Below are 22,438 nucleotides of genomic sequence, written 5' to 3' on the forward strand. Positions count from 1 at the left end.
AGTGTTCTTAACGTTATGTACACTCAGTGTATAGTTACTACTGGGACATATATTATTTTATCTGCATGTAATATCTCATATATTTATGTAATAGTTCATATAGTAATGTAATATTTCATATATTTATGTAATATCTCATATAGTAATGTAATATCTCATATAGTTAAGTCATATCTCATATAGTTAAGTCAAATCTCATATAGTTATATAATATATCATATATTTATGCAATATCTCATATAGTCATGTAATATCTCATATATTTATGTAATAGCCTATATAGTGATGTAATATCATTAAAGCAGCAGACTTAATGAATCTGTAAATGATTAGATATCAGAGAGAGAGAGATAAAAGGGGAGAAAGCGACGTTTTCTTTTCTCCTACTGTACATTGTGACATCATGAATCTAGGCCTAGTTCAAGTACGCCACATTTTATCATCCAGACCTGATTTCTTTATAGCTCAGATGGTTAAACCATAAGAGAAGGTCATAATAAGGTTAGGATAACAACTTTTGGATTGGCCCTGTGGAGGCGTAGACTGGCAGCAAGCTGAGCTGTTTCACTTTGCTGCTGTTAAGTACTTTAGCCTGTTGGACACGAGAGATAAACATCCCAGCAGCACGTCATGCATGTTTATATCAGAACAGCTGTTCCAAAATACCAGCGTGTAATCAAATCACTGCCGACACAACACTTTCATTACATTTATTGTTACTGAACAATGCTGTTCTGGTTATAGAAGTGTTGTGATTCAGTGGACAGATCACATACAGTGCCTTCGGAAAGTATTCAGACCCCTTGACTTTTTCCACATTTTGATACATTACAGCCTTATTCTAAAATGGATTAATAAAACAAATGTCTTCAACAATCTACACACAATACACCATAATGACAAAGTGAAAACAGGTTTCAATAAGTATTCAGACCCTTTCCTATGATACTCGAAATTGAGCTCAGGTGCATCCTGTTACCATTAATAATCCATGAGATGTTTCTACAACTTGATTGGAGTCCACCTGTGGTAAATTCAATTGATTGGACATAATTTGGAAAGGCACACACCTGTCTATATAAGGTCCAACAGTGAACAGTGCATGTCAGAGCAAAAACCAAGCCATGAAGTCGAAGGAATTGTCTGTAGAGCTCCGAGACAGGATTGTGTCGAGGCACAGATCAGGGGAAGGGTACTAAAACATTTCTGCAGCATTGAAGGTCCTCAAGAACATAGTAACCTCCTTCATTCTTAAATAGAAGAAGTTTGGAACCACCAAGACTCTTCCTAGAGCTGGCCGCCCGGCTAAACTGAGCAATTTGGGGAGAAGGGCCTTGATCAGGGAAGTGACCAAGTACCCGATGGTCACTCTGAGGGAGTTCAAGAGTTCCTCTGTGGAGATGGGAGAAGGACAACCATCTCTGCAGCACTCCACCAAACAGACCTATATGGTGGAGCGGCCAGATGGAAGCCTCTCCTCAGTAAAAGGCACATGACAGCCTGCTTGGAGTTTGCCAAAAGCCACCTAAACAAGATTCTCTGGTCTGATGAAACCAAGACTTTAGCCTGAATTTTAGCCTCTTTAGCCTGAATGCCAAGTGTCACGTCTGGAGGAAATCTGGCACCATGAAGCATGGTGGTGGCAGCATCATGCTGTGGGGATGTTTTTCATGGGCAGGGACTGGGAGACTAGTCAGGATCGAGGCAAAGATGAACGGAGCAAAGTACAGAGAGAACCTTGATGAAAACCTGCTGGGGCGAAGGTTCACCTTCCAACAGGACAACGACCCTAAGCACACAGCCAATACAACGCAGGAGAGGCTTCGGGACAAATCTCTGAATGTACTTGAGTGGCCCAGCCAGAGCCCAGACTTGAACCCGATCGAACATCTTTGAATGGACCTGAAAATAGCTGTGCATTGACTCTCCCCATCCAACCTGACAGAGCTTGAGAGGATCTGCAGAGAATAATGGGAGAAACTGCCAAAATACAGGTGTGCCAAGCTTGAAGCGTCACACCCAAGAAGACTCAAGGCTGTAATCACTGCCAAAGATGCTTCAACAAAGTACAGAGTAAAGGGTCTGAATACTTATGTAAATGCAATATTTTAGTTGTTCATTTTTTATAAATTTGCAAAAATGTCTTCACTTGTTTTTGCTTTGTCATTATGGGGTATTGTGTGTAGATTGATGAGGGAACAAACAATTTAATCAATTTTAGAATAAGGCTATAAAGTAACAAAATGTGGAAAAGGTCAATGGGTCTGAATACTTTCCGAAGGCTCTGTACGTCTATATTTTCCAAAACAGGAAAAGCAATTAAGTGTAGATTATAGTAACCACCGAATATCCAAATGTGTGTGATTGTAAAGTGTTGCTATGTGTTTTCAGTGTTTGTGTGAAGCAGAGGACAGTAATGTACTGTTTATGTAGTGTGGCTAGTGGCTAGACGGTAGCTGTACCGTTTGTGTAATGTACTGTTTGTGTAATGTACTGTTTGTGTAGTGTGGCTAGATGGTAGCTGTACTGTTTGTGTAATGTACTGTTTGTGTAGTATGGCTAGATGGTAGCTGCACTGTTTGTGTAATGTACTGTTTGTGTAGTGTACTGTTTGTGTAATGTACTGTTTGTGTAGTGTGGCTAGATGGTAGCTATACTGTTTGTGTAGTGTGGCTAGATGGTAGCTGTACTGTTTGTGTAATGTACTGTTTGTGTAGTGTGGCTAGATGGTAGCTGTACTGTTTGTGTAATGTACTGTTTGTGTAGTGTGGCTAGATGGTAGCTGTACTGTTTGTGTAATGTACTGTTTGTGTAGTGTACTGTTTGTGTAGTGTGGCTAGATGGTAGCTGTACTGTTTGTGTAATGTACTGTTTGTGTAGTATGGCTAGATGGTAGCTGTACTGTTTGTGTAGTGTGGCTAGATGGTAGCTGTACTGTTTGTGTAATGTACTGTTTGTGTAATGTACTGTTTGTGTAGTGTGGCTAGATGGTAGCTGTACTGTTTGTGTAGTGTGGCTAGATGGTAGCTGTACTGTTTGTGTAATGTACTGTTTGTGTAGTATGGCTAGATGGTAGCTGTACTGTTTGTGTAGTGTGGCTAGATGGTAGCTGTACTGTTTGTGTAGTGTGGCTAGATGGTAGCTGTACTGTTTGTGTAGTGTGGCTAGATGGTAGCTGTACTGTTTGTGTAGTGTGGCTAGATGGTAGCTGTACTGTTTGTGTAGTATGGCTAGATGGTAGCTGTACTGTTTGTGTAATGTACTGTTTGTGTAGTGTGGCTAGATGGTAGCTGTACTGTTTGTGTAGTGTGGCTAGATGGTAGCTGTACTGTTTGTGTAGTATGGCTAGATGGTAGCTGTACTGTTTGTGTAATGTACTGTTTGTGTAGTGTGGCTAGATGGTAGCTGTACTGTTTGTGTAGTGTGGCTAGATGGTAGCTGTACTGTTTGTGTAGTGTGGCTAGATGGTAGCTGTACTGTTTGTGTAGTGTGGCTAGATGGTAGCTGTACTGTTTGTGTAATGTACTGTTTGTTTAGTGTGGCTAGATGGTAGCTGTACTGTTTGTGTACTGTACTGTTTGTGTAGTGTGGCTAGATGGTAGCTGTACTGTTTGTGTAATGTACTGTTTGTGTAGTGTGGCTAGATGGTAGCTGTACTGTTTGTGTAGTGTGGCTAGATGGTAGCTGTACTGTTTGTGTAGTGTGGCTAGATGGTAGCTGTACTGTTTGTGTAATGTACTGTTTGTGTAATGTACTGTTTGTGTAGTGTGGCTAGATGGTAGCTGTACTGTTTGTGTAATGTACTGTTTGTGTAGTATGGCTAGATGGTAGCTGTACTGTTTGTGTAGTGTGGCTAGATGGTAGCTGTACTGTTTGTGTAGTATGGCTAGATGGTAGCTGTACTGTTTGTGTAATGTACTGTTTGTGTAGTGTGGCTAGATGGTAGCTGTACTGTTTGTGTAGTGTGGCTAGATGGTAGCTGTACTGTTTGTGTAATGTACTGTTTGTGTAGTGTGGCTAGATGGTAGCTGTACTGTTTGTGTAGTGTGGCTAGATGGTAGCTGTACTGTTTGTGTAATGTACTGTTTGTGTAGTGTGGCTAGATGGTAGCTGTACTGTTTGTGTAATGTACTGTTTGTGTAGTGTGGCTAGATGGTAGCTGTACTGTTTGTGTACTGTACTGTTTGTGTAGTGTGGCTAGATGGTAGCTGTACTGTTTGTGTAATGTACTGTTTGTTTAGTGTGGCTAGATGGTAGCTGTACTGTTTGTGTACTGTACTGTTTGTGTAGTGTGGCTAGATGGTAGCTGTACTGTTTGTGTAATGTACTGTTTGTGTAGTGTGGCTAGATGGTAGCTGTACTGTTTGTGTAGTGTGGCTAGATGGTAGCTGTACTGTTTGTGTAATGTACTGTTTGTGTAGTGTGGCTAGATGGTAGCTGTACTGTTTGTGTAGTGTGGCTAGATGGTAGCTGTACTGTTTGTGTAGTGTGGCTAGATGGTAGCTGTACTGTTTGTTTAGTGTGGCTAGATGGTAGCTGTACTGTTTGTGTAGTGTGGCTAGATGGTAGCTGTACTGTTTGTGTAATGTACTGTTTGTGTAGTATGGCTAGATGGTAGCTGTACTGTTTGTGTAATGTACTGTTTGTGTAATGTACTGTTTGTGTAGTGTGGCTAGATGGTAGCTGTACTGTTTGTGTAGTGTGGCTAGATGGTAGCTGTACTGTTTGTGTAGTGTGGCTAGATGGTAGCTGTACTGTTTGTGTAATGTACTGTTTGTGTAGTGTGGCTAGATGGTAGCTGCACTGTTTGTGTAATGTACTGTTTGTGTAGTGTGGCTAGATGGTAGCTGCACTGTTTGTGTAATGTACTGTTTGTGTAGTGTGGCTAGATGGCAGCTGTACTGTTTGTGTAGTGTGGCTAGATGGTAGCTGTACTGTTTGTGTAATGTACTGTTTGTGTAATGTACTGTTTGTGTAGTGTGGCTAGATGGTAGCTGTACTGTTTGTGTAGTGTGGCTAGATGGTAGCTGTACTGTTTGTGTAATGTACTGTTTGTGTAGTGTGGCTAGATGGTAGCTGTACTGTTTGTGTAATGTACTGTTTGTGTAGTGTGGCTAGATGGTAGCTGTACTGTTTGTGTAGTGTGGCTAGATGGCAGCTGTACTGTTTGTGTAGTGTGGCTAGATGGTAGCTGTACTGTTTGTGTAATGTACTGTTTGTGTAGTGTGGCTAGATGGTAGCTGTACTGTTTGTGTAATGTACTGTTTGTGTAGTGTGGCTAGATGGTAGCTGTACTGTTTGTGTAGTGTGGCTAGATGGTAGCTGTACTGTTTGTGTAGTGTGGCTAGATGGTAGCTGTACTGTTTGTGTAGTGTGGCTAGATGGTAGCTGTACTGTTTGTGTAGTGTGGCTAGATGGTAGCTGTACTGTTTGTGTAATGTACTGTTTGTGTAGTGTGGCTAGATGGTAGCTATACTGTTTGTGTAGTGTGGCTAGATGGTAGCTGTACTGTTTGTGTAGTGTGGCTAGATGGTAGCTGTACTGTTTGTGTAATGTACTGTTTGTGTAGTGTGGCTAGATGGTAGCTATACTGTTTGTGTAGTGTGGCTAGATGGTAGCTGTACTGTTTGTGTAATGTACTGTTTGTGTAGTGTGGCTAGATGGTAGCTATACTGTTTGTGTAGTGTGGCTAGATGGTAGCTGTACTGTTTGTGTAATGTACTGTTTGTGTAGTGTGGCTAGATGGTAGCTGTACTGTTTGTGTAATGTACTGTTTGTGTAGTGTGGCTAGATGGTAGCTGTACTGTTTGTGTAGTGTGGCTAGATGGTAGCTGTACTGTTTGTGTACTGTACTGTTTGTGTAGTGTGGCTAGATGGTAGCTGTACTGTTTGTGTAATGTACTGTTAGTGTAGTGTGGCTAGATGGTAGCTGTACTGTTTGTGTAATGTACTGTTTGTGTAGTGTGGCTAGATGGTAGCTGTACTGTTTGTGTAATGTACTGTTTGTGTAGTGTGGCTAGATGGTAGCTGTACTGTTTGTTTAGTGTGGCTAGATGGTAGCTGTACTGTTTGTGTAATGTACTGTTTGTGTAGTGTGGCTAGATGGTAGCTGTACTGTTTGTTTAGTGTGGCTAGATGGTAGCTGTACTGTTTGTGTAGTGTGGCTAGATGGTAGCTGTACTGTTTGTGTAGTGTGGCTAGATGGTAGCTGTACTGTTTGTGTAGTGTGGCTAGATGGTAGCTGTACTGTTTGTGTAGTGTGGCTAGATGGTAGCTGTACTGTTTGTGTAATGTACTGTTTGTGTAGTGTGGCTAGATGGTAGCTGTACTGTTTGTGTAATGTACTGTTTGTGTAGTGTGGCTAGATGGTAGCTGTACTGTTTGTGTAATGTACTGTTTGTGTAGTATGGCTAGATGGTAGCTGTACTGTTTGTGTAATGTACTGTTTGTGTAGTATGGCTAGATGGTAGCTGTACTGTTTGTGTAATGTACTGTTTGTGTAGTATGGCTAGATGGTAGCTGTACTGTTTGTGTAGTGTGGCTAGATGGTAGCTGTACTGTTTGTGTAGTGTGGCTAGATGGTAGCTGTACTGTTTGTTTAGTGTGGCTAGATGGTAGCTGTACTGTTTGTGTAGTGTGGCTAGATGGTAGCTGTACTGTTTGTGTAGTGTGGCTAGATGGTAGCTGTACTGTTTGTGTAGTGTGGCTAGATGGTAGCTGTACTGTTTGTGTAATGTACTGTTTGTGTAGTGTGGCTAGATGGTAGCTGTACTGTTTGTGTAGTGTGGCTAGATGGTAGCTGTACTGTTTGTGTAGTGTGGCTAGATGGTAGCTGTACTGTTTGTGTAATGTACTGTTTGTGTAGTGTGGCTAGATGGTAGCTGTACTGTTTGTGTAGTGTGGCTAGATGGTAGCTGTACTGTTTGTGTAATGTACTGTTTGTGTAGTGTGGCTAGATGGTAGCTGTACTGTTTGTGTAGTGTGGCTAGATGGTAGCTGTACTGTTTGTGTAGTGTGGCTAGATGGTAGCTGTACTGTTTGTGTAGTGTGGCTAGATGGTAGCTGTACTGTTTGTGTAGTGTACTGTTTGTGTAGTGTGGCTAGATGGTAGCTGTACTGTTTGTGTAGTGTGGCTAGATGGTAGCTGTACTGTTTGTGTAATGTACTGTTTGTGTAGTGTGGCTAGATGGTAGCTGTACTGTTTGTGTAGTGTGGCTAGATGGTAGCTGTACTGTTTGTTTAGTGTGGCTAGATGGTAGCTGTACTGTTTGTGTAATGTACTGTTTGTGTAGTGTGGCTAGATGGTAGCTGTACTGTTTGTGTAATGTACTGTTTGTGTAGTGTGGCTAGATGGTAGCTGTACTGTTTGTGTAGTGTGGCTAGATGGTAGCTGTACTGTTTGTGTAGTGTGGCTAGATGGTAGCTGTACTGTTTGTGTAGTGTGGCTAGATGGTAGCTGTACTGTTTGTGTAGTGGGGCTAGATGGTAGCTGTACTGTTTGTGTAGTATGGCTAGATGGTAGCTGTACTGTTTGTGTAGTATGGCTAGATGGTAGCTGTACTGTTTGTGTAGTATGGCTAGATGGTAGCTGTACTGTTTGTGTAATGTACTGTTTGTGTAGTGTGGCTAGATGGTAGCTGTACTGTTTGTGTAGTGTGGCTAGATGGTAGCTGTACTGTTTGTGTAGTATGGCTAGATGGTAGCTGTACTGTTTGTGTAATGTACTGTTTGTGTAGTGTGGCTAGATGGTAGCTGTACTGTTTGTGTAGTATGGCTAGATGGTAGCTGTACTGTTTGTGTAGTGTACTGTTTGTGTAGTGTACTGTTTGTGTAGTGTACTGTTTGTGTAGTGTGGCTAGATGGTAGCTGTACTGTTTGTGTAGTGTGGCTAGATGGTAGCTGTACTGTTTGTGTAATGTACTGTTTGTGTAGTGTGGCTAGATGGTAGCTGTACTGTTTGTGTAGAGTGGCTAGATGGTAGCTGCACTGTTTGTGTAATGTACTGTTTGTGTAGTGTGGCTAGATGGTAGCTGTACTGTTTGTGTAGTGTGGCTAGATGGTAGCTGTACTGTTTGTGTAGTGTGGCTAGATGGTAGCTGTACTGTTTGTGTAGTATGGCTAGATGGTAGCTGTACTGTTTGTGTAATGTACTGTTTGTGTAGTGTGGCTAGATGGTAGCTGTACTGTTTGTGTAGTGTGGCTAGATGGTAGCTGTACTGTTTGTGTAGTATGGCTAGATGGTAGCTGTACTGTTTGTGTAATGTACTGTTTGTGTAGTGTGGCTAGATGGTAGCTGTACTGTTTGTGTAGTGTGGCTAGATGGTAGCTGTACTGTTTGTGTAGTGGGGCTAGATGGTAGCTGTACTGTTTGTGTAGTGTGGCTAGATGGTAGCTGTACTGTTTGTGTAGTGTGGCTAGATGGTAGCTGTACTGTTTGTGTAATGTACTGTTTGTGTAGTGTGGCTAGATGGTAGCTGTACTGTTTGTGTAGTGTGGCTAGATGGTAGCTGTACTGTTTGTGTAGTGTGGCTAGATGGTAGCTGTACTGTTTGTGTAATGTACTGTTTGTGTAGTGTGGCTAGATGGTAGCTGTACTGTTTGTGTAATGTACGGTTTGTGTAGTGTGGCTAGATGGTAGCTGTACTGTTTGTTTAGTGTACTGTTTGTGTAGTGTGGCTAGATGGTAGCTGTACTGTTTGTGTAGTGTACTGTTTGTGTAGTATGGCTAGATGGTAGCTGTACTGTTTGTGTAGTGTGGCTAGATGGTAGCTGTACTGTTTGTGTAGTATGGCTAGATGGTAGCTGTACTGTTTGTGTAGTATGGCTAGATGGTAGCTGTACTGTTTGTGTAATGTACTGTTTGTGTAGTGTGGCTAGATGGTAGCTGTACTGTTTGTGTAATGTACTGTTTGTGTAGTGTGGCTAGATGGTAGCTGTACTGTTTGTGTACTGTACTGTTTGTGTAGTGTACTGTTTGTGTAATGTACTGTTTGTGTAATGTACTGTTTGTGTAGTATGGCTAGATGGTAGCTGTACTGTTTGTGTAGTGTGGCTAGATGGTAGCTGTACTGTTTGTGTAGTATGGCTAGATGGTAGCTGTACTGTTTGTGTAGTATGGCTAGATGGTAGCTGTACTGTTTGTGTAATGTACTGTTTGTGTAGTATGGCTAGATGGTAGCTGTACTGTTTGTGTAATGTACTGTTTGTGTAGTGTGGCTAGATGGTAGCTGTACTGTTTGTGTAGTGTACTGTTTGTGTAGTGTACTGTTTGTGTAGTGTGGCTAGATGGTAGCTGTACTGTTTGTGTAATGTACTGTTTGTGTAGTGTGGCTAGATGGTAGCTGTACTGTTTGTGTAGTGTACTGTTTGTGTAGTGTACTGTTTGTGTAGTGTGGCTAGATGGTAGCTGTACTGTTTGTGTAGTGTACTGTTTGTGTAGTGTACTGTTTGTGTAGTATGGCTAGATGGTAGCTGTACTGTTTGTGTAGTATGGCTAGATGGTAGCTGTACTGTTTGTGTAATGTACTGTTTGTGTAGTGTGGCTAGATGGTAGATGTACTGTTTGTGTAATGTACTGTTTGTGTAGTGTGGCTAGATGGTAGCTGTACTGTTTGTGTAGTGTGGCTAGATGGTAGCTGCACTGTTTGTGTAATGTACTGTTTGTGTAGTGTGGCTAGATGGTAGCTGTACTGTTTGTGTAGTGTGGCTAGATGGTAGCTGTACTGTTTGTGTAGTGTGGCTAGATGGTAGCTGTACTGTTTGTGTAGTATGGCTAGATGGTAGCTGTACTGTTTGTGTAATGTACTGTTTGTGTAGTGTGGCTAGATGGTAGCTGTACTGTTTGTGTAGTGTGGCTAGATGGTAGCTGTACTGTTTGTGTAGTATGGCTAGATGGTAGCTGTACTGTTTGTGTAATGTACTGTTTGTGTAGTGTGGCTAGATGGTAGCTGTACTGTTTGTGTAGTGTGGCTAGATGGTAGCTGTACTGTTTGTGTAGTGGGGCTAGATGGTAGCTGTACTGTTTGTGTAGTGTGGCTAGATGGTAGCTGTACTGTTTGTGTAGTGTGGCTAGATGGTAGCTGTACTGTTTGTGTAATGTACTGTTTGTGTAGTGTGGCTAGATGGTAGCTGTACTGTTTGTGTAGTGTGGCTAGATGGTAGCTGTACTGTTTGTGTAGTGTGGCTAGATGGTAGCTGTACTGTTTGTGTAATGTACTGTTTGTGTAGTGTGGCTAGATGGTAGCTGTACTGTTTGTGTAATGTACGGTTTGTGTAGTGTGGCTAGATGGTAGCTGTACTGTTTGTTTAGTGTACTGTTTGTGTAGTGTGGCTAGATGGTAGCTGTACTGTTTGTGTAGTGTACTGTTTGTGTAGTATGGCTAGATGGTAGCTGTACTGTTTGTGTAGTGTGGCTAGATGGTAGCTGTACTGTTTGTGTAGTATGGCTAGATGGTAGCTGTACTGTTTGTGTAGTATGGCTAGATGGTAGCTGTACTGTTTGTGTAATGTACTGTTTGTGTAGTGTGGCTAGATGGTAGCTGTACTGTTTGTGTAATGTACTGTTTGTGTAGTGTGGCTAGATGGTAGCTGTACTGTTTGTGTACTGTACTGTTTGTGTAGTGTACTGTTTGTGTAATGTACTGTTTGTGTAATGTACTGTTTGTGTAGTATGGCTAGATGGTAGCTGTACTGTTTGTGTAGTGTGGCTAGATGGTAGCTGTACTGTTTGTGTAGTATGGCTAGATGGTAGCTGTACTGTTTGTGTAGTATGGCTAGATGGTAGCTGTACTGTTTGTGTAATGTACTGTTTGTGTAGTATGGCTAGATGGTAGCTGTACTGTTTGTGTAATGTACTGTTTGTGTAGTGTGGCTAGATGGTAGCTGTACTGTTTGTGTAGTGTACTGTTTGTGTAGTGTACTGTTTGTGTAGTGTGGCTAGATGGTAGCTGTACTGTTTGTGTAATGTACTGTTTGTGTAGTGTGGCTAGATGGTAGCTGTACTGTTTGTGTAGTGTACTGTTTGTGTAGTGTACTGTTTGTGTAGTGTGGCTAGATGGTAGCTGTACTGTTTGTGTAGTGTACTGTTTGTGTAGTGTACTGTTTGTGTAGTATGGCTAGATGGTAGCTGTACTGTTTGTGTAGTATGGCTAGATGGTAGCTGTACTGTTTGTGTAATGTACTGTTTGTGTAGTGTGGCTAGATGGTAGCTGTACTGTTTGTGTAGTGTACTGTTTGTGTAGTGTGGCTAGATGGTAGCTGTACTGTTTGTGTAGTATGGCTAGATGGTAGCTGTACCGTTTGTGTAATGTACTGTTTGTGTAATGTACTGTTTGTGTAGTGTGGCTAGATGGTAGCTGTACTGTTTGTGTACTGTACTGTTTGTGTAGTGTGGCTAGATGGTAGCTGTACTGTTTGTGTAATGTACTGTTTGTGTAGTGTGGCTAGATGGTAGCTGTACTGTTTGTGTAATGTACTGTTTGTGTAGTGTGGCTAGATGGTAGCTGTACTGTTTGTGTAGTATGGCTAGATGGTAGCTGTACTGTTTGTGTAGTGTGGCTAGATGGTAGCTGTACTGTTTGTGTAGTATGGCTAGATGGTAGCTGTACTGTTTGTGTAGTGTGGCTAGATGGTAGCTGTACTGTTTGTGTAATGTACTGTTTGTGTAGTGTGGCTAGATGGTAGCTGTACTGTTTGTGTAGTATGGCTAGATGGTAGCTGTACTGTTTGTGTAATGTACTGTTTGTGTAATGTACTGTTTGTGTAGTGTGGCTAGATGGTAGCTGTACTGTTTGTGTAATGTACTGTTTGTGTAATGTACTGTTTGTGTAGTATGGCTAGATGGTAGCTGTACTGTTTGTGTAGTATGGCTAGATGGTAGCTGTACTGTTTGTGTAGTGTGGCTAGAAGTGTCTTGTAAGCCCATGTGGGCTGGACACCGTTAGGTGTATGACACTTAAATAAACAACATCAATCATATAATGTAACCGTTACGTGGGCAGTGACTTGAAGTTCCGGAATTCATAATAATGGCCAGAACAGAGCAAATGCAATGGCATCAAACACCTGGAAACCACGTGTTTGATGTATTTGATACCATTCCACCTCCTGTGGTCTGTACTACTCTGTGGGTCGGGATTTATTTGTCTCCATTGTGGATTCCTACATTTACTGTGAATCCTTTCACAAAGTGGTTCAGACTACTGTGCAGAGGATGATGTGGGTGGGCACTCTGCGTCGGTGACTAGGTGGTAGAGTAAGCGCCTCTGCCCGTCTGTGGTGCCAATGTGGGTTGGCACACCAGTGCCAGCCAGGTGGGTGGTGCCAGGAGCCAGTCCAGTCGGTGCCATGGCCAGTCAGTTGCAGAGTTCCACCCAGATGTGTGTCTTTGTCAACGGACAGAGAAAAGTAAAGGAGAAATGCTAAGGAGAGACGCAGAGTGCCCAGTCACCACACAGCTCTCTGGTGGATACTACTGTTGATAGATGGGATCTCTCATGCAGTCACCACACAGCTCTCTGGTGCACACTACTGCTGATCGAGGGATATCTCATGCAGTCACCACACAGCTCTCTTGTGGATACTACTGCTGATAGATGGGATCTCTCATGCAGTCACCACACAGCTCTCTTGTGGATACTACTGCTGATAGACTGTGTCTCTCATGCAGTCTCACACAACAGACTATAAGATTCCAATAGTGTTTAAAGCTTAGATCATGTTAAATACATTACTTTTCTAAGCCCATGGTTGCTATGTAAGGTACTGTATCAGTGTACTGTAGTCCTCTGTAGCTCATTTGCTAGAGCATGGCGTTTGCAACGCTAAGATAGTGGATTCAATTCCCGGGACTACCCATAAGGAAAAGCATAGGCAAAATGGTTTATGATTGTGTCAGTGTCGTACTCCTCTCGGCCACCAGGTGTCTCATGAGCTCAACATTAGGCTTGAGCTCGATAATCTCTGATTCACTTCTTTGTGGTGCAGGGTTAGGTGCATGATTAAATCAGGATTAGGTGCATGATTAAATCAGGGTGCATGATTACATCAGGGTTAGGTTGCATGATTAAACCAGGATTAGGTGCATGATTAAATCAGGATTAGGTGCATGATTAAATCAGGGTTAGGTGCATGATTAAATCAGGGTTAGGTGCATGATTAAACCAGGGTTAGGTGCATGATTAAATCAGGGTTAGATGCATGATTAAACCAGGGTTAGGTGCATGATTAAATCAGGTTTAGGTTACATGATTAAATCAGGGTTAGGTTACATGATGAAAACAGGGTTATGTTTGCATTATTAAATCAGGGTTAGGTGCATGATTAAACCAGGGTTAGGTGCATGATTAAATCAGGGTTAGGTGCATGATTAAATCAGGGTTAGGTTACATGATTAAATCAGGGTTAGGTTACATGATGAAAACAGGGTTAGGTTACATGATGAAAACAGGGTTAGGTTACATGATTAAATCAGGGTTAGGTTACATGATTAAATCAGGGTTAGGTTACATGATGAAAACAGGGTTAGGTTACATGATTAAATCAGGATTAGGTGCATGATTAAACCAGGGTTAGGTGCATGATTAAATCAGGTTTAGGTTACATGATTAAATCAGGGTTAGGTTACATGATGAAAACAGGGTTAGGTTACATGATGAAAACAGGGTTAGGTTACATGATTAAATCCGGGTTAGGTTACATGATGAAAACAGGGTTAGGTTACATGATTAAATCAGGGTTAGGTTACATGATGAAAACAGGGTTAGGTTACATGATTAAATCAGGGTTAGGTTACATGATGAAAACAGGGTTAGGTTTGCATGATTAAATCAAGGTTCCTGTTGTCCATTATAGTTCACATTGTTACTGATGAGACATGTAGAACAGAACAGAGGAGGGAAAGAGAGTGGAGGAGGGAGGTAAAAATAGTTATCTTACCCTTCTGCCCTTTGGCCCCGGGACCCCTGGTATACCCCTCTGCCCCTGAGGACCCTGGGAGGGAGAGCGAGAGGGAGAGCGAGAGAGAGGGAGGGAGGGAGGGAGGGAGAGAGAGAGAGGGAGAGAGAGAGAGAGAGAGGGAAGGGAGGGAGAGAGAGAGACAGAGGGAGGGGGGATTGTTATTGATGTGTTCGAGAGAGCTCATGACCGTTCAATTCAGTTGCAGTGTCACAGTTCACAAATGCTAGATGTGGAACAGGAGAGATGCAACCCAATCAATTACACAGTAAGTCACACTGTTTCTGTTTGAAATAGAGCAGACAATCATCTACATTCCACCTGTTGATCAGATGTTTTCTGATATGATCACCCAGCTGTAGTGTAGATGTACAGTAGAAGCTACAATGGATGCTATTAAGTGAGAGCGTTTACACTGACTAAATGAGGCTAAATGAGCATTGTCTATCTACTGTATATAAAATGTCTCAAACCTATCCGGTCACCTACAGACAGTCAAAATGAGTCAGAGTAAAGAAGCTGTTATACAGTATTGCATAATAATCAGTCAGTCTATTGAAGTACTGTGCTTATGGAAGGCCCGACTTTAATGTGAGAAACAGGCAAAATTATATCAAGTTTCCCAGTTAAATGGTGAGTATTTATAATAGTACAAGATAATTTACAACAAATCTTCAGAATATTACCGAAGGTGGCTCCCCTTCTTGTTCAAGTGGCGCATGGCGGTCGTCGTCACCGGTCTACTAGGTGCCACCGATCCTTTGTTCCGTGTTCGTTTGGTTTTGTCTAATTGGTTTCACCTGTTCATTGTTTCTTGTTAGGGTGGGGTTATTTAAGTTTGTTTATCCCGCTTCTGTTTGTGCGGGCTTGTTCTTCTGTATTTGTGAGAGGTGTTAGTGTTTTGTTGGGTTTTCTCGCTGTCCTGGTATTTTACCTAAGGGTACTTTTTGTTTTAATAGTTACGCCTGTGTTGGGTAAATACTATTTTGTTGTTTTTGATTTTGGACATTAAAGCGTGTTTTTTCCCGCATCCTTTGCTCTCTGCGCCTGACTCCACACCCATTCACTCATTGAGCGTTACAGAAGCCCGCACCAACCTTATGGAGTCAGCAGGAGCAGCGACCACCCCTCTCCCCACGATGGAGGAGAGAGTCCTTCATCACACGTCCATCCTCCATCGCATCGGATCAGCGATGGATCAAATGATGGAGAGGATGGACCGTTGGGAGAGGAGTGGTCTCCCTACTACCCCACCTACCCTCCCACCAGCAACTCTACCATCTCCTCCAGCGGGATCTGGTGCCAGCACTCTGCGCATTACGCCTCCGAGGGAGTACGATGGAGCGGCGGCGGGGTGCCAGGGATTTCTGCTACAACTAGATCTCTACCTGGCCACCGTTCGGCCGGCTCCCTCGGACGAGAAGAGCGTGAGTGTTCTCGTCTCTTGCCTGACGGGAAGAGCCCTGGAGTGGGCCAAGGCTGTCTGGAACGGGCCCGACTCAGCGAGGGGCGACTACCCGGAGTTCACCCGCCGTTTCCAGGCCGTGTTCGATCACCCCCCGGAGGGCCGAGCGGCGGGTGAGAGGTTGTTCCATCTCCGGCAGGGGACGAGGAGCGCGCAGGACTTCGCGCTGGATTTCCGGACCTTGGCCGCTGGTGCAGGGTGGAACGACAGGGCCCTGATAGACCATTACAGGTGTAGCCTGAGAGAGAGGTCGTCCGCAGGGAGCTGGCTTGTCGGGACACTACGCTCAGCCTGGATGAACTGATAGACTTGACGATCCGGTTAGACCATCTGCTAGCTGCTCGCGGACGTTCTGAAAGGGTCCTGTTAGTTCCACCTCCTGACCCTCCCGCTCCTATCCCAATGGAGCTAGGAGGGGCCGCGTCTAGGGACATCGGCGGAGGAGGCTCCTCCTGTACCAGTTGTGGCCGGAGAGGGCACACATCAGGTCGGTGCTGGAGGAGTTCATCTCTCCAGCATAAGGCGCTAGTCGATTCAGGCGCAGCTGGGAACTTTATAGATCGCGGACTCGCTCAGAGGTTGAGGATTCCGTTAGTTAAGGCAGAACCCCCTTTCCCCGTGCACTCTTTAGATAGTCGACCGTTAGGGCCAGGGCTGGTCAGGGAGGCCACAATTCCTTTGGAGATGATTACGCAGGGGAATCAAAAGGAGCAGATTAGTTTGTTCCTTATCGATTCACCTGCGTTTCCGGTGGTGCTGGGGATTCCCTGGATGGCTATTCACAATCTGACGATTTCGTGGAAACAGGGAACTCTCCAGGGGTGGTCTGATGAATGTTCAGGCAGGTGTGTAGGAGTTTCCATCGGTGCGACAACGGTGGAGAGTCCAGACCAGGTTCCCACCGTGCGCATTCCCGCTGAGTATGCCGATTTGGCTATCGCTTTCAGGAAAAAGAAAGCGACCCAATTACCACTCCATCGATAGGGGGATTATGTGATAAACCTCCAGGTAAACGCTGCACTCCCCAGGAGTCATTGTATCCTTTATCCCAGGAGGAGACATGGCTATGGAGACATATGTCACGGAAGCTCTGGGACAGGGGTACATTCGGCTCTCCATGTCACCCGTCTCCTCGAGTTTCTTTTTTGTGAAGAAAAAGGATGGTGGTTTGCGTCCGTGTATTGATTATCGAGGTCTCAATTCCATCACGGTGGGTTTTAGTTACCCACTACCTCTCATCGCTACGGCAGTGGAATCATTTCACGGAGCGCAGTTCTTCACGAAACTGGATCTCAGGAGCGCGTATAATCTGGTGCGTATTTGGGAGGGAGATGAGTGGAAAACCGCGTTTAGTACCACATCTGGCCATTATGAGTACCTCGTCATGCCGTACGGGTTAAAGAATGCTCCAGCTATCTTTCAATCCTTCGTTGACGAGATTCTTAGAGACCTGCATGGACAGGGTGTGGTGGTGTATATTGACAATATTTTGATCTACTCCGCTACACGCACCGCGCATGTGTCTCTGGTGCGCAAGGTTCTTGGGTGACTGCTGGAGCATGACCTGTACGTGAAGGTGGAGAAATGTGAATTTTCCAAACGAGCCGTTTCCTTCCTGGGTTATCGCACTTCCAGCTCAGGGGTGGTAATGGAGGGTGACGGCGTCAAGGCCATGCATAATTGGCTGACTCCGACCACGGTAAAGGAGGTGCAGCGGTTCTTAGGGTTTGCCAATTACTACCGGAGGTTTATCCGGGGTTTTGGTCAGGTAGCAGCTCCTATTACCTCACTGCTGAAGGGGGGCCGGTGCGTTTGCAGTGGTCAGCAGAGGCGGACGGAGCTTTCCGTAGGTTGAAGGCGCTGTTCACCGAGGCGCCGGTGTTGGCGCATTCGGACACTTTTTTGGCATTCATAGTAGACGTGGACGCATCCGAGGCTGGGGTTGGAGCGGTGCTCTCACAGCGCTCGGGTACGCCACTGAAGCTCCGCCCCTGTGCTTTTTTTTCGAAGAAGCTCGGGCCAGCAGAGTGGAATTATGATGTGGGGGACAGGGAGTTGTTGGCTAAGGTTAAGGCCCTGAAGGTGTGGAGACACTGGCTTGAGGGGGCTAAGCACCCTTTCCTCATTTGGACTGACCACTGTAACCTGGAGTATATCCGATCAGCTGGGAGACTGAATCCTCGTCAGGCAAGGTGGGCCAAGTATTTCACCAGATTTCGTTTTACGATCTCGTATCGACCAGGTTCCCTCAACACTAAGGCCGACGCGCTGTCCCGCCTCTATGACACTGAGGACCGGTCCATCGATCCTACTCCCATCATTCCGGCAGCTAAGCTGGTGGCACCAGTAGTATGGGCGGTGGACGCGGACATCGAGTGGGCGCTAACGGAGGAACCTGCGCCTCCACAGTGTCCGGAGGGTCGTAGGTACGTGCCGCTCGCTGTTCGTGATCAATTGATTTGATGGGCTCATAGTCTACCCTCGTCGGGTCACCCGGGTATTTCAAGGACAGTGCGAGGTCTTAGGGGGAAGTACTGGTGGCCCACCTTGGTGAGGGATGTGCGATTCTATGTCTCCTCCTGTTCGGTGTGCGCCCAGAGTAAGGCTCCTAGGCACCCGCCACGAGGGAAGTTACAACCCCTCCCCGTTCCACAACGGCCGGGGACCCATCTATCGATGGATTTTCTTACTGACCTTCCCCCCTCTCAGGGAAACACGACGATCCTGGTCGTTGTGGATCGGTTCTCTAATTCCTGCCGTCTTATCCCGTTGCCCGGTCTCCCTACGGCCCTACAGACTGCGGAGGCTCTGTTCACCCATGTCTTCCGGCACTACGGGGTGCCCGAGGATGTTGTTTCTGATCGGGGTCCCCAGTTTATCTCCCGAGTGTGGAGGGCATTTATGGAACGTCTGGGGGTCTCGGTCAGCCTGACCTCAGGGTATCACCCGGAGAGTAATGGGCAAGTGGAGAGAGTGAACCAGGAAGTGGGTAGGTTTCTGCGGTCGCATTGCCAGGATCGGCCAGGGGAGCGAGATACATCCCCTGGGCTGAAATGGCCCAGAATTCACTAAGCCACTCCTCTACCAACATGTCACCGTTTCAGTGCGTGATGGGGTACCAGCCGGTCCTGGCACCATGGCATCAGAGCCAGACTGAGGCTCCTGCGGTGGAGGAGTGGGTGCAGCGCTCTAAGGAGACCTGGAGGGCCGTCCAGGCGTCATTACGTCAGGCGAGTGGACGTCAGAAGAAGAGCCCTGACCGTCACCGCAGTGAGGCCCCCGTGTTTGCATCGGGGTACAGGGTCTGGCTCTCGACCCGAAACTTGCCCCTCCGCTTGCCCTGCCGGAACCTGGGTCCGCAGTGTGTAGGGCCATTTAAAGTCCTGAGGAGAATAAACGAGGTTTGTTATCGATTATTACTTCCTTCGTATTATCGCATTAACCCCTCGTTTCATGTGTCTCTCCTCAGGCCGGTGGTAGCTGGTCCCATGCAGGAAGGTGAGGTTCCGGAGGTCCCTCCGCCCCCTCTGGACATCGAGGGGTCCCCGGCGTACACGATACGAGCTATTCTGGACTCAAGACGCCGTGTGAGGGGCCTGCAGTACCTCGTTGACTGGGAGGGGTACGGTCCGGAGGAGAGGTGCTGGGTCCCGGTGGGGGATATTCTGAATCCATCTATGTTGAGAGAGTTCCATCGCCTCCATCCGGATCGCCCTGCGCCTCGGCCCTTTGTTCCGTGTTCATTTGGTTTTGGACATTAAAGCGTGTTTTTTCCCGCATCCTCTGCTCTCTGCGCCTGACTCCACACCCATTCACTCATTGAGCGTTACAGACTCGATTTAAGTATTTATATTAATCCCGCAATTAAAGTGTTTACGATAACTAGACAAGACATAAAATAAGGGAGTCAATGTATTTAAACTGTTCAATCCGTTAAGTTCATAATATTTGTGTCACAAGCCCTACTGATGACGAGGAACGTTATCTCCTCTCCAACCACAAGTGCACTCAATGAGAGAGAGGGAGAGTGCTTTCCTCTGGCCCAAGGAGAGAGAGAGAGAGAGAGAGAGAGAGAGACGGATGCAGCTTGAGCCCCAACCTCTTCAACACACAGTACCAGTCAAAAGTTTGGAGACACCTACTCATTGAAGGGTTTTTCTTAATTTTTCCTATTTTCTACATTGTAGATTAATAGTGAAGACATCAAAACTATGAAATAACACATATGGAATCATGTAGTAACCAAAAAACTGTTAAACAAATAAAAATATATACAGACATACAGAATATGTACAGATTCAGTGAGCTTAGCCTTGCCATTGAGAGAGGCTGCCGTAGGCAGACCTGGCTCTCAAGAGAAGACAGGCTATGTGCACACTGCCCACAGAATGAGGTGAACACTGAGCTGCACTTCCTAACCTCCTGCCCAATGTATGACCATATTAGAGACACATATTTCCCTCAGATTACACAGACCCACAAAGATTTCGAAAACAAATCCAATTTTGATAAACTCCCATATCTATTGGGTGAAATACCACAGTGTGCCACCACAGCAGCAAGATTTGTGACCTGTTGCCACAAGAAAAGGGCAACCAGTGAAGAACAAACACCGTTGTAAATACAACCTATATTTATGTTCATTTATTTTCCCTTTTGTACTTTAATTATTTGCACATCGTTGTAACATTGTACATAGCCATAATATGACATTTAAATGTCTGTATTCCTTTGAAAATGTTTACTCTAAATTTTTTATTGTTTATTTCACTTTTGTTTATGATCTATTTCACTTGCTTTGGCAATGTAAAGATATGTTTCCCATGCCACTAAAGCCCTTTGAATCGAATTGAGAGCGCGAGAGAGAGAGAGAGAGAGAGAGAGAGAGAGAGAGGGACAGAGAGAGAGAGGGAGGTAGAGAGAAAATGCTATCCTAACATTATATGAGTGGGATAGAACGTCAGACATATTTCACAACAAAGTTTAATTGCTGAAGACTTACAAATGGGCCTTGCAGACCTACATCGCCGGGTCCGCCTGGTAAGCCTGGATACCCCTTGGACCAAAACAGAAACCAGAAGAAAGGACAAACAATTAGTGAGGAAAGTAAAGTACATTTTGCAAAGTAAAGTAAGCTGTTAATTGTAGGAGACTTGGGCAATTTCCTTGTCTGGGCATGTAACCATTAATGTGACTGTTGATTGATTGATTGGTTGATTGAGAAGAGTCTCTCCTTCAGCGTACTGAGCTCAAACTAATGCCAGAGAACAAGAGAGAGGAACACAGCCAAGGTTTCTGGTTAGTACAGGGAGCAGTGTGTGTATGCAACTCTCCCTCTGTACAGCCAATCTATGCTAACGGTTAACTAAAATAAAATCATTCAACTGAAACTCCATCCATGTTATGCAATCATTCCAAAATAAAACTATATTTTACAAGGACCCTGACATCAACACTGAATTATTCCTGAAGCCCTTGGCTTTGTGGTTTTGCTTGTCTGCAGTGTGGCTGTTACAGGACAGGAAGGTTTGGCCAGGGCCACCATCACTCATCCCACTGACTGGTCGCAGCCAGCCAGCCAACCATCCAGTCAGCCAACCAGCCAGCCAGCCAGCCAACCTGTCAGCCAGACAGCCAGCAAGTCAACCAGTTAGACAGCCAGCCAGCGAGGCAGCCAAGGAGACAGGCAGCCAGCCAGCCAGCCATCCAGCCAGCCAGCCAGCCAGCCAGCCAGCCAGCCAGCCAAGGAGACAAGCAGCCAGTCAGCAGCCAGAAGCTCAGGGCTGGTGACCAAAGACACAAACCTGGAGCTGTCTGTCCACAGGCCCTAAGCCAGCAAGGAACATCAACCAGTCTCTCTCTGTCTCCAGACACTCCACAGAACACTGCAGTGCTCACAAAGCTCTGCTACACTAGAATGCTCACAGACACAGGCAGGGCTTAACCACAGGGAGAGAGAGCGAGGGGGAGAGACACAGGTCAAGGCTATAAAAGAGCATTCACAGACAGAGAGAGAGAGGTACACAGGTCAAGGCTACAGAAGAACATTCACAGACAGACACAGAGAGAGAGGGACACAGGTCAAGACTACAGAAGAACATTCACAGACAGACACAGAGAGAGAGGGACACAGGTCAAGACTACAGAATAACATTCACAGACAGACACAGAGAGAGAGGGACACAGGCCAAGACTACAGAAGAACATTCACAGACAGACACAGAGAGAGAGGGACACAGGCCAAGACTACAGAAGAACATTCACAGACAGACACAGAGAGAGAGGGACACAGGTCAAGACTACAGAAGAACATTCACAGACAGACACAGAGAGAGAGGGACACAGGCCAAGACTACAGAAGAACATTCACAGACAGACACAGAGAGAGAGGGACACAGGTCAAGACTACAGAAGAACATTCACAGACAGACACAGAGAGAGAGGGACACAGGCCAAGACTACAGAAGAACATTCACAGACAGACACAGAGAGAGAGGGACACAGGTCAAGACTACAGAAGAACATTCACAGACAGACACAGAGAGAGAGGGACACAGGCCAAGATTACAGAAGAACCTTCACAGACAGACACAGAGAGAGAGAGACACAGGTCAAGACTACAGAAGAACATTCACAGACAGACACAGAGAGAGAGGGACACAGGCCAAGACTACAGAAGAACATTCACAGACAGACACAGAGAGAGGGACACAGGTCAAGACTACAGAAGAACATCCACAGACAGACACAGAGAGAGAGGGACACAGGTCAAGACTACAGAAGAACATTCACAGACAGACGGGGGAAGAGAACATATGAGGATAGTGTACAGAACTCTAAGATAGGTATCCCAAACGCTAAAGAGGAAATAGCATTTATATTAAGATATGGGACAGAGCCATACAGTAGTTACATAATTTTTAGATACTGCCTTGAGGTTCAGAGTTACAGTTGATCAAACACAGAAAATACAGAAACCAAGATAACAAAAAGTGCTGTTGATATGCCTCCAAACCCCTG

General features: G+C 45.1%; 1 protein-coding gene across 5 annotated transcripts in view; it reads right to left on the minus strand.

Annotated features, from left to right (window-relative positions):
• The window catches only part of col24a1 (collagen type XXIV alpha 1), a 226,054-nt gene that overhangs the window by 75,536 nt on the left and 128,080 nt on the right, over nucleotides 1-22,438 (minus strand). For 4 of the 5 annotated variants that reach the window (XR_016496353.1, XM_036978599.2, XM_090236176.1 and 1 more), the window contains 2 exons: nucleotides 20,421-20,474; nucleotides 13,936-13,989 (listed from right to left, as the gene is read on the minus strand). Coding sequence is in view for 4 of the 5 variants with exons in the window: in XM_036978599.2 (XP_036834494.2) it covers nucleotides 13,936-13,989; nucleotides 20,421-20,474 (108 nt within the window). In the remaining variant the exon portion in view is untranslated. Of the gene's footprint in view, nucleotides 1-13,935; nucleotides 13,990-20,420; nucleotides 20,475-20,500; nucleotides 20,673-22,438 lie in introns of those variants that run through there. The other variant, XM_090236178.1, reaches the window with a different exon arrangement.

This window comes from Oncorhynchus mykiss, chromosome 5 (assembly GCF_057628025.1).
Source record: "Oncorhynchus mykiss isolate SJ-2025 chromosome 5, ASM5762802v1, whole genome shotgun sequence".
Classification (NCBI taxonomy): Eukaryota; Metazoa; Chordata; class Actinopteri; order Salmoniformes; family Salmonidae; genus Oncorhynchus; species Oncorhynchus mykiss.